The 10,543-nt window shown below is 45.6% G+C and overlaps 1 protein-coding gene across 1 annotated transcript; it reads left to right on the top strand.

The window, feature by feature from the left end:
* Positions 1-3,915: 3,915 nt before the first annotated feature.
* On the top strand, positions 3,916-10,326 carry LOC136533251 (GSH-induced LITAF domain protein-like). Its single transcript, XM_066525815.1, is given in 7 exon segments — positions 3,916-4,256; positions 9,542-9,603; positions 9,606-9,631; positions 9,633-9,668; positions 9,765-9,769; positions 10,109-10,184; positions 10,267-10,326. Coding segments are annotated over 7 exon segments (516 nt in total). The 5' UTR covers positions 3,916-4,005.
* The last annotated feature ends 217 nt before the right edge of the window (positions 10,327-10,543 follow it).

The raw sequence follows: 10,543 nt of genomic DNA, 5'->3' as shown, positions 1-10,543 counted from the left end.
AAAGGTTGTAACATATAAAGATCTAGTGAAGTGCTAACTTTGGAACAAATAAAGCTCAAGTACCAACCCCAGTCACGCGGCACACAAGTGCTAATAGCACAATAGCTATCAACCATTGTTGACCTTGTACTATTGAAGCAGTAGAACATGGAGAAGTAAATAATTGGCCTCACAGCTGTTCCAAAATGTCAACGGTTTCCCTGCAAGAAAACATGACAAAGAACTCATCCCTAATTATCTCTCTCCCTTTTGTACTATGTGATGAAAAAAAATATAGATCAAAAGTTTAAAACTGAGATGAAGAGAGGGTACAGTTATTGAAATAATTAGTCATTAAACTTCCCCAAGATATAATCGGAATGGCAGTTCTAGAGTTGTCTCATTTTTTGTGCAATAAATCCATCTTTTAGCATTTAGAGACCTTTTTATTTATTCCGCAATGTAATGCAGGCACAACACACAGCAATAGATAAACTAAAGATAATATGTGAACTATTACCATTCATAAAAATTTCAAAGATAATATGTATGTGTGTTTCCCAACCTTATGATAAAAAATGGCTTGACATATTACCATTCATAAAGGGGAATTTTGCTGTGGGACATCGGACAAACGTGGTATTTGCCGGTGGACACCGCCAACTCAAAAATATGCCCAGTACCATTATGAAATCGCGTTTCTTTGCCACCAGACACCGCAACAATTAAAATATTAATTTTCACAGTTTTGGATTGAGAAAGGGCAGTGAAAAGACCATATTGCCCCCGTGGTCATCTTCCTCCTCAGGCTCCACCCATGAGGTTCGTCCATGTCCTCCAATCGCCGGCGGGCAGGAATTGCTCTGGCCAACTCCAGCACCACCTGGTCTGCCGAGTTAGCCACCACCACATCCGAATCTTCCGCCGCCGCTGCATCTGACGGCTGTGCCCGTGCCTTCGCTGCCCCAGCAGCGCAGTCCGAGGCGGACCTCGCGCAACTCCAGTGCCTCCTGGCCGACATCGATGCCCAGGCTGCAACACCGGGCGCTAGCCTCCATCTGCCTCGTGCCCAGCACGCGCTCCGTCCACCGGCGCCTACCTAGGCCGCGTGCCTGCGCCCACCATGGCCAACTCTGGCGAGGCCGCGGGGCCGCCCGCAACTGCCTAGGCCGCGACGCAAGCCGCGACCTCCGTCGGCCCCACGCCCAGCCCATGGCTCCGTCAGCCCCCGCTTGCCCAGGCCATGAGCCCGGTCCCGACACCGACCGCGCCCACCATGGCCAGCTCCGGCGAGGCCACCCACACCTGCCCAGGCCGCGACGCCGGCCGTTCCACGCCCAACCTGCGCTCCGTACGCCCGCCCGCCTAGGAAGTGAGCCCGGGGAGCTCCGCGCCGCCGTCCGCAACGAGGCCGGGGAGGCCTCGTCGCCACCCACGCAAGGATGGAGAGGCCCGCACCGCCGCTCGTCGTGAGGATGCGAGAGGGTCGCGTCGGTCGCAACGTTGTTCGTCGAAGAAGGACGACCAAATCGCGGCGGCGGCGGTGTGTTATAGCAAATAGCCGTGTGAACAACGGTTGATTGAAGACGAGGGCAGTTTAGACATTTGCCGTACCTTCTCTCTCCTCAAAACTGAAAAATGAATAAAATAATTAGCGCGGTTGTCTCTCAGCAAAGAATCACAAATTTGTAATATCCGCCAGCAAATTTCGCGTTGGCGGTGTTCACTGGCCAATTTTCCTGTTTCTCTAGTGTCCCACGGCAAAATCCCCCCTTCATAAAAAGTTATTAGATAGCAAACTGATGAAGGAACACTTGAGAGCATTTAGATGAATTGTTTTGTTAAACCTTCTGTCTTAACATTTTTACTTTTCGAGCTATAAATTCTGCATGATAGACATATAATAGTGTCGGTGGTTGAAAAAGGTGATCAATCATGTCTTCATTTTTTTTTCTTACTATCTCACTACCACAGTCCTGAATTACCTTGAGTGCTAAATATTTCTTTGAGGGCCAAAACAAAACCGCTAGTCCTTGGCCGTGGACATAGACCTCCAAGAAAATAGATATTCTTGAGTGCTAAACCAAAACCGCCAAGGTAATTCTATGTTCCTTGAGTGTTACTCCCTCCATCCCAGTATATAAGGCGTAACCACATATGGTTTAAAGACCAAGAAACGTATTCAATTCTCTCTCTCAACACTAGTAGTACTGTATCGATGTACGTGCATATAGAGAGAGAGCACGTCTTATATTATGGGACTAGATAAAAAAGTGGATACACCTTATATATTAGGATGGAGGGAGTATTACAATCTGCCAAGGTAATTGCTCATTTTCTTGGGTGTTATTCGAAACCGCCAAGGTAATTTATATTTCTTGGGTGTAATTTGAAAACCCCCAAGAAAATTCTCATAGCTTTAAAATTCAATTTTTTGAATTTTACAAATGACCCTGGATGGAGATATGACATAAACCAAAGTTATAGTATTCGACGAGATCTAAGACTTTCTAGTTCAACTTTTTACATTTGAAATTGTTTAGGATCTCAAATATTCATTACAAGATTCAACACAGTAACAAAAGAAAAAATAATTTATTTAGCCACAAGTTCCTTTGAGGTGTAGTAGTAAGTGCTTTTCATTTGAAGCAAATGACCTTGGATGGAGATATGACCTAAACCAAAGTTATAGTATTCGACAAGATCTAAAACTTTCTAGTTCAAACCTTTTACATTTGAAATCGTTTTGGATCTCAAATATCCATTACAGGATTCAACAAAGTGAATACAAAAGAAAAATAATTTATATAGCCACAAGCTCCTTTGAGGTGTAGTAAGTGTTTTTCACAAGCTCCTTTGAGGTGTAGTGGTAAGTGTTTTTCATTTGAAGCAATATAGGTCGTGGGTTCATTCAAATCCCGAGGGATGCAATGTTCATTAAATTATGTTTTTTTGTTGCTCTATATTTCTAGTTTTTTGTTCATTAAATTATGTTTTTTTATGTTGCTCTATATTTCCAGTTTTTTTGTTGCTCTATTTTTTTGAGGTTGCCGGCCTTCAAGGAAACTAATTTCCTTGACGGTTAGGAATATTTGTTTGAAGGTTGTTAGCCCTCAAGAAAACTAATTTACTACTTGAGGGTTGCAATATTTTCTTGTCTCTCTTTGGCAAATTAAGTATGGTCCAACTTTCTTGGTGGCTAGCCTCCAAGAAAATAATCCTTGAGTGCTAAAACCGCAAAGGAAACTATTTTCTCCTGTCTTCTATCCTTGACGGGGTCTGCTTGATGGTTTGTGGCCGATGATCATTTCTTTGACGGTTTAGACCTTTTTCTTGACAGTTTTGGGCACTCAAGGTAATTCAGCATTATCGTAGTGTCTTTTATAAAAGGAAAAGTTTCAATCATATTTGTATGTTAGGATTTCTGCAACAAGTCTTGTAGATTCAGAAATGAATTCGATAATTCCACAGCAGAATTAAAAATACAGGAGTATAGGACCCATCACCCATTAGAGGGGCGGAATCAGAAATGGACTTGGCCCAAGCTAAACCAATATGTGTTTCTACATTTTCCAAGTGTTTTTCAATATTTTCCAAGGGTCCAGTGGCATACATTGAGCATGATAGAGCAACAATATAAAATTTCTCATATTCATGAAAACAAGAGTGTGATATAGTTCATAATTGTAATGTGTAAACCTGATAAAATGAGATAGAATCGATTTCTTCGTACAACTGATTTTCTAGAAGAAATTCAATCCAACCAAATAAAATGATTTTCTAGAAGAGTTTTTTTATAGCATTTTCTAGAAGAGTTGTATTACAAGGAGAACGATTTTCTTGAAGTGTCTTTAGTTCTAGAAAAATAGTGCCTTTTTTCTGGTAGAAAACGAGTTGAAGACTTTTTCAATATACACGGAGCAGGCCTGAATATAGGTCGCCGTTTCAAGTTGAACGGGCTGCCGGCCTACCGCTGACAGACGACGATTCAACCGCTCGCCAAATCCAAACGCACCGATCCAGACCATGGCGACCAAGGACCCCGCGGCCACCGGCGGCGAGTCCGCCATCGGGATCCCCTACCACCCGGCGCCGGAGTCCCAGGGGCACTACTACTACGCGCCGCCGCCGAACCCCTACGCGGCGGGGATGCCGCCGCCCAACGCGATCTACGCCGGCGCGCCCAAGGGGGTGCCGCTCCAGCAGACCATGTTCCGCGACACGCCCGCGCCCTTCCACTGCCAGGCCTGCGGTGATGCCGCCGTCTCCTCCGTCCGGTAAGCCCGTGTCGCTCCTCCCACCCATCCTTCTCGTCACTCCCCCATCACCTATGTGGTTGGTCGCATCTTATTGTTCGGGGTTCGTAGGAGAAGAGTTCAAGCCTGGAACATCGAAATGCTTTGGCCATGGAATATGGATAGGTCAAGATAAGACGTTGATTATTATTTATTAATTTGGAAATCCAATTTGTCCAATCAGGACAAGCTTTAGTGCTGCTCACTTTGGTGTGCTTTAGGTTCTTGCTCTTCTTGGTGTCTTTGTGTTTGGCTTGGTCGGTAAAGATATCGTGTTCATTGTTGTATTGTCCATGGTCTACTTTGCTGTGACTTGTGGGAATTCGACTAATTGTTTCTTGCAAACTTAGCAATGTTGTTCAATTGTGAGTATGAGATGAAGAGAGGAACTCTTAGTATCAGTTCCTACTGGTACCATATGGCTCTCGCCTTAAACAAACCAAGCTGGAGTGGCACCGGAGAAGGGCCTTCTTCCATCTATCTGAAGGTACTGTGATGACAATCAGGATCTCTTCCTGAAGGAGGCCTCCAACACATCAGGATGTCCGCTACATGTCAGCCAATACCAGATCGTATGTTGTACGCTAAAGCAAGAAGACTATACCTTGCTTCTTTGAACCATCCAAACCTATGAGTGGGAAGGCCTGGACCCTTCCCTGCTACAAATGGCGACAGGCATCCAGATCCAGATCATTTAGTTCCTCTCACCCCTCAGGTCCCCTTGCTATGATCAAGTGGCTCCTTTGCTTTGCAGTTTCATGGTCCCTGACCTCTATAAACAAGCAAAAGTGTGGCTAAAGAGTAATCTGTCACTCTCAACTTTGTTTAACAGCTCGTTTTTAACAGCTTTACCACCGCAGGAGCACTCAAGAATTATGGTGCCACCAAGACTTCTTGACTTCATATTGACACCATACCTCACTACTCCCAAATGGACTCAGTTGGAGTACCTTAAGGAGCACTGCATAAGAAATCCCATCTGACAAATATTGCTTTTATTGCCAACATCCTCTTTCTAAAGACCCCCAAATTGCATCAGGAGATCTGCTCTGTATCAGCCAGGGCTGTCGCATGCTGGAAGCTAAAAGTGAGGAGACCATACCTTGTTACATTGGACCAGTCAAACCGATGAATTAGAGGCCTGCTCCCCTCACCACTATAGGTCATGACAAACATCTGTATCATCTTATTTCTCTCGCCCCTCATTCCCCCTTGCTAGAATCAAGTGTATCCTTTGCTTTGCTTTGCTTGATGGTCCCTGACTTATATGGAAAAGGCAAAGGATCTTTGTTACTTTGGATCATATTGTTTGAAATTGTTTTTTAGCATATCAATTTTAGTGTCTTTACCACATTGGCACATTATGGACAGCCACAGGAGTAACCATGTACTAGAGGTGCCATAAACAATTTTTCGACTTCCTATTGACATCATATTGGCCATAAAAAACCAGAGTTGAAGTACCTGAAGGGGCACTTTGCCATCTGATGGAAGATACCTTGATTGCCATATGGATCTCTCATCTCTCGCAAAGGACTCCCCCATGCACCAGAAGGTCCACAACAATGTGTCAGGAAAAGTTTAATGAGCATATCAGAACTTGTGGTCAAGGTAGATGTTAGCATAGTTCTTAAGGCGTAAAGGCGAGGCATGACAATGTGCCACCGCCCAGACGCCTAGGCGCCCGCCTTAGACGCCTAGGCGCCCGCCTTAGACGCCTAGGCGAGCATTTTGCAAGGCGCTTGGGGGTCGCCTGGACGCCTAGGCGATGCCTGGGCGACGCCTTAAGAACTATGGATGTTAGGACCCCAGACCCCCCACCCCCCCACCCCCCACCGGCGGTTGGACCATACAGACCTACGATGGTATGATCGAGGAGCCTTGTGTCCCCTTGCTACTATATATGGCGACAAAATCCATTCTGCACACATGAATACATGATATCAACCCTAAGTGTAGCCAGTACTTGACACACTATTGTTAGTAGGACCATTGTCAGATATAGGTTCTATATTGGAGCAGACATATAGCACATGTGATAGATACTTTACTGGTTTCTTTGTTCAAGGTTCTGCAAAGCTTGAATATCTACGTCGTCACCCACTTAGGTCCACTTGCTATGATGAAGTGGAACCTTCTTTGCTTCATGCTCAATGCCTCCCACCACTGTGTACAAGCTGAAGGATAGATAACATGATACACATTAGTATTCACAGGCAATCTGTTGGAAAAGACAAGACTTCAATTGTGATTTTTTTGTTTCATACGTGCAACTAGTGTGGGCCACTTCAAAATTTACTGGGCTTTTTTTCAGTATTGGAAAGAGATGGTTTTGTGATTGTTTCTAGTTATTTGAGTGGAAAATACTGATGAGATTGTGGTAGATCCATAACTTTGGTAAAAAAAATGTATAAAATCAGTGATATCTATATTTGGTTCGAGTAGATGAAAGATGAGACTTTGGTGGCTCACAACCTCAAAAGCTAGATATAAGATTTTGATTATTTGTGCCATCTTACGTGGGAATTATGACACACCCTACAATGCTATGTTACATGGAAATTATGGCACGCGCCCTACATTGTATTAATCACATAGGCAAGCATGATCTGCTATTGATTGTCACCATTACAGTGTTTATTTATGATAATTGGCTGTGAAAATACCTTGGTCTCAATTTCAACCACAAAACTTTCTACCACAATAAGGTTGATATATTATGCATGTGCACACTATGTTCTGAACCTTCTAATCAAATTATAGCAAACCTCAAGCTAGATTTACTTTTTTTTTCCCTTTTAAATTAATTATCGAAACATCAAACTTGCTGATCTCTTGGTCACTAAGACCCCTTTTTTCTAAGGGTTACTTTGATCCCTACCATTACAATTTTCCAACTTCTGATATATGCCATTACTATTCACCTATTTGGATACTTGCCATTGTAATTCTTCTTCCACTTGAATCATGCCATTTTCTACGTATCAACGGTATTAGGGCCCACGTGCAAGTGACCAAAAGCTTTGTATTCTTGTATGGACCAAAATACCCTTACTGCTTCTTCTCCCCCCCACCCCCTCGTTGACATGTGGACCCCATGAGTCAGCTTCTTCTTCGACCATATCTGAGAGCAGGGCGGTGGAGGGGGAGCCGTTGCATGCTGATGTGAGGGGGAACGGGGAGCCGGTGTGTGGTGAGGAGGGTAGGAAGGGCGGGCGGCGGACCAGGGCGCCATTGACTCTCCTGCTTCTTCGATGACGGCGGCGACAAAGGGGCTCGTGGACGACCTAGACGACGTCACCTAAGCAGCAGTGGGGCGGAGGGTGCGTGGGGATCGAGGCGGGCGGGAGGGGGAGTCAGAGGTGGACAAGGGCGGGTCTGGGGGAGGGGCGGGGGGGCGGCGTGGTGCTGGGGTCGCGGCGGCGGCGAGGGGGAGGTACGCACGGCGGGCATGGGGGGGCGCGGGGTGGGTGGCGTTGCAGCGGCGGCGAGGGGGAGTCAGCACGGCGGGCTTGGGAGCGCGCGTGAAAGGGCAAGGGCGGGTCTGGGGGCGCGCGGGTCGGGCGGCGTGCCGGGGCTCACGGCCGGTGCGAGAGGGGGGAGTCGGCAAGGCGGCGGAGGGGGGGCGCTGGAGGGTAGTTCGCGTGGCGGCGGAGGGGAGTAGCGTGGCCGCAACGAGGCGGCATTGCGCGGCAGGCTGTGGACACGCATCTGTCGCTGCCGTGCTCTGCCTCGGGATCGTGCACACCATATCCAGCGGCATTACAGGGGCGCCTTTGTCGTCGTCAGGGACACTGCCTCCGGCGAGGCCGTCGCCTTCGACGCCCGGGAGACCGCGCCGATACGTACTTGAGCCGCGGGCCTACGGCCATGGCGGAGGAGAAGGTCGGAAGGAAGATGGTGAGAGAGGAAGTGGATGAGTGCATGGGCCCGCATGTCATTGAGTGGAGGGACTGCAGTTAGGGGGGTATTATGAAAATACGATGATTGTAAGTGGGTCTAGTAGTGTAGACGAATAGAAAATGGCATGAATTGGATACGGAGAAAATTGTAATGGCAAGTATCCAAATAGGTGAATAGTAATGGCATATGTCAGAAGTTCGAAAAAATGTAATGGTAGGGATCAAAATAACCCTTTTTCTAAACCACGGTTTTGCATATCAGTGGTTCTAAAACTACAGTTTCTGATACTATGGTTTCTTAATACTACAACCAAACAAGGAGCCTATTTGAGCATTCTTGAGCTTATCCTTCAACATTGGGCCTGAGCATAGCTATTTTGAACTTCTCTGTGATACACCATGACCCTGTGGAGTAGCATTAGACCCAAATGGCCAAATTTCTGTATTGTGGATTCCAGTTGCCTTTTGTTATTTTCTGCAGCAGGGTATGTCTTCAGGGACATGAATTGCCAGTTGGAAAGATTAGATTTAGGCAATGGTAATTTAGCAATATACTTGAATTCAGCAGTTTTTTGTAAGGATCATTTTTGGTTTTACTGGTATCCTCAGCTCTGAACACGGCATGGGATTGCTAGTTAATGGTGACATGTCTGAAAGTCATTGTCGTAGGGATTTATGGTGATTAGCAAACAAGACTAAAATGAAGCCTCTCCTGTTAGCATAAAACCATCTGAGTAAAATCTGCTCATGGTACATGCTATTTATATTACTTTGCTTGGTCTCAGTTGCCTTTGCTTTGAATTGGTCATGGGGATGGTTGAGGGAGGGGAGCATTTGGTAGTTTGGTAGTCAACTTTCCAACCATATAGCAGTTGCGCGGGGGTCAATTGAGTTTTCTATTCGATATTTTCGGTTGCCAAGATATTGGAGACTACTTTAAATTTTGTATGGAGGCACAAGTTAATGAAAGATCTGGTCCAAACTCCAGAATACGTGAAGGGTGGCATTAGGCTGTTAAAGATTTGACTAGAATCTGGTCCCTTTTTTTTGTTTTGTTTGTAGCTGCCCGCTTCTAGTTTTCGTATTAGGTGTGTCCTTGGGTGGGATAACTTCTCCTTTCACCCCTGTATTTTATCTCCTGCCTTTTTTAATGAAATGATATGCAAATCTTTTGCGTGTTTGAGAAACAAAAAGATTTGGCTACAATACCACATTTTTTTGCTGAAAAAAACTCCTCTTGCCCTCATCGTTAGATGGAAAGTGATATGCTCTGGCTATGCATAATTTTCCGTCAAGCATTTTCATTTTGGGTACTGGCGTCATCACAGCTAAATTGAAAATGAATTCACTTGTTCCTTTGAACAGGTCAAAGCCAAGCCTTGCATCCGTTGTGGCTTGCATGATGCCCTTCATGCTGGGGGTCTGCTTCTATGCCCTTCGATGGACTGCCTCTGGCAACAAGTACCATTACTGCCCCAGCTGTGGGGAAAAGGTTGGGCTTCTCGCTCACATCACATGCTCTGTACTCTCGAGCTTAGGCTCACACGGTTTTTCATCTATCATCTGTGATGTGAAATGAAACTTGCAGGTGCGGTGAGTTCAGGAAGTCCGACCCGTGCATCGTCGTCGATGCGGCCCGGTGGTCCGAGCCGAGCTTCAGCCGTGCCCGCGTAGCGCACATATGCACCATTTGATATCGTACCATTGCCTTCAAAATGAGTGTCTCCGTTGCTCTTGTGTAGTCTGTATGTATATAAAAGATGCTACTGGTGGCTTGTTGCATGCTGTATATCCTGTAGATGAACTGCCGTTGCGCTCTGGTCTCTACTCTCTGCGTTAGAATTCAATATTTTTTTTTTGTCTTTTGGATCAGAATAAATGTGCTGTTGTTAACATTGCGTAATTGAACCTACATGTGTAAATGTGTAATAGGAGTTCTTATCAACAGGAGGAGGGGAAGAAAAAGAGATGGGTTACAGAATTGCAGGACCATCACTGTAATAACTTGGTAAACGTTATTTGTTTTCCTATACTTTGTGTTGCAGTAGCTTACGGTCTGACTTGAGCTCACCGCAGTATGGATCGCATAGGATGTGGACAAGCCATGGGCGATGGGCCTGGGCGCCCCACGGCCCAGCGTGTTCGGCTGATAGGTTTTACAGTAAATTTCGGACTTATTTTAGATGATTCAATAGATTCTATCGGCTGGTAGGTATTAGCTCGTGTTTAGCTTATTCTTTCTTCATAGAATACTATGGAATTATCTAAAATAATCCGAAATTTAACTGTACAAGGTCTGCGTCTGCCACGGCCTGGTGAGCGACAGTATCGTTTCATGCATGTTAGTGAATCAGGTGTAGGCTGGAG

This window comes from Miscanthus floridulus, unplaced genomic scaffold, assembly GCF_019320115.1.
Source record: "Miscanthus floridulus cultivar M001 unplaced genomic scaffold, ASM1932011v1 fs_828_1_2, whole genome shotgun sequence".
Taxonomy (NCBI): Eukaryota; Viridiplantae; Streptophyta; class Magnoliopsida; order Poales; family Poaceae; genus Miscanthus; species Miscanthus floridulus.
This window is presented reverse-complemented; position numbering and strand designations above follow the sequence as displayed.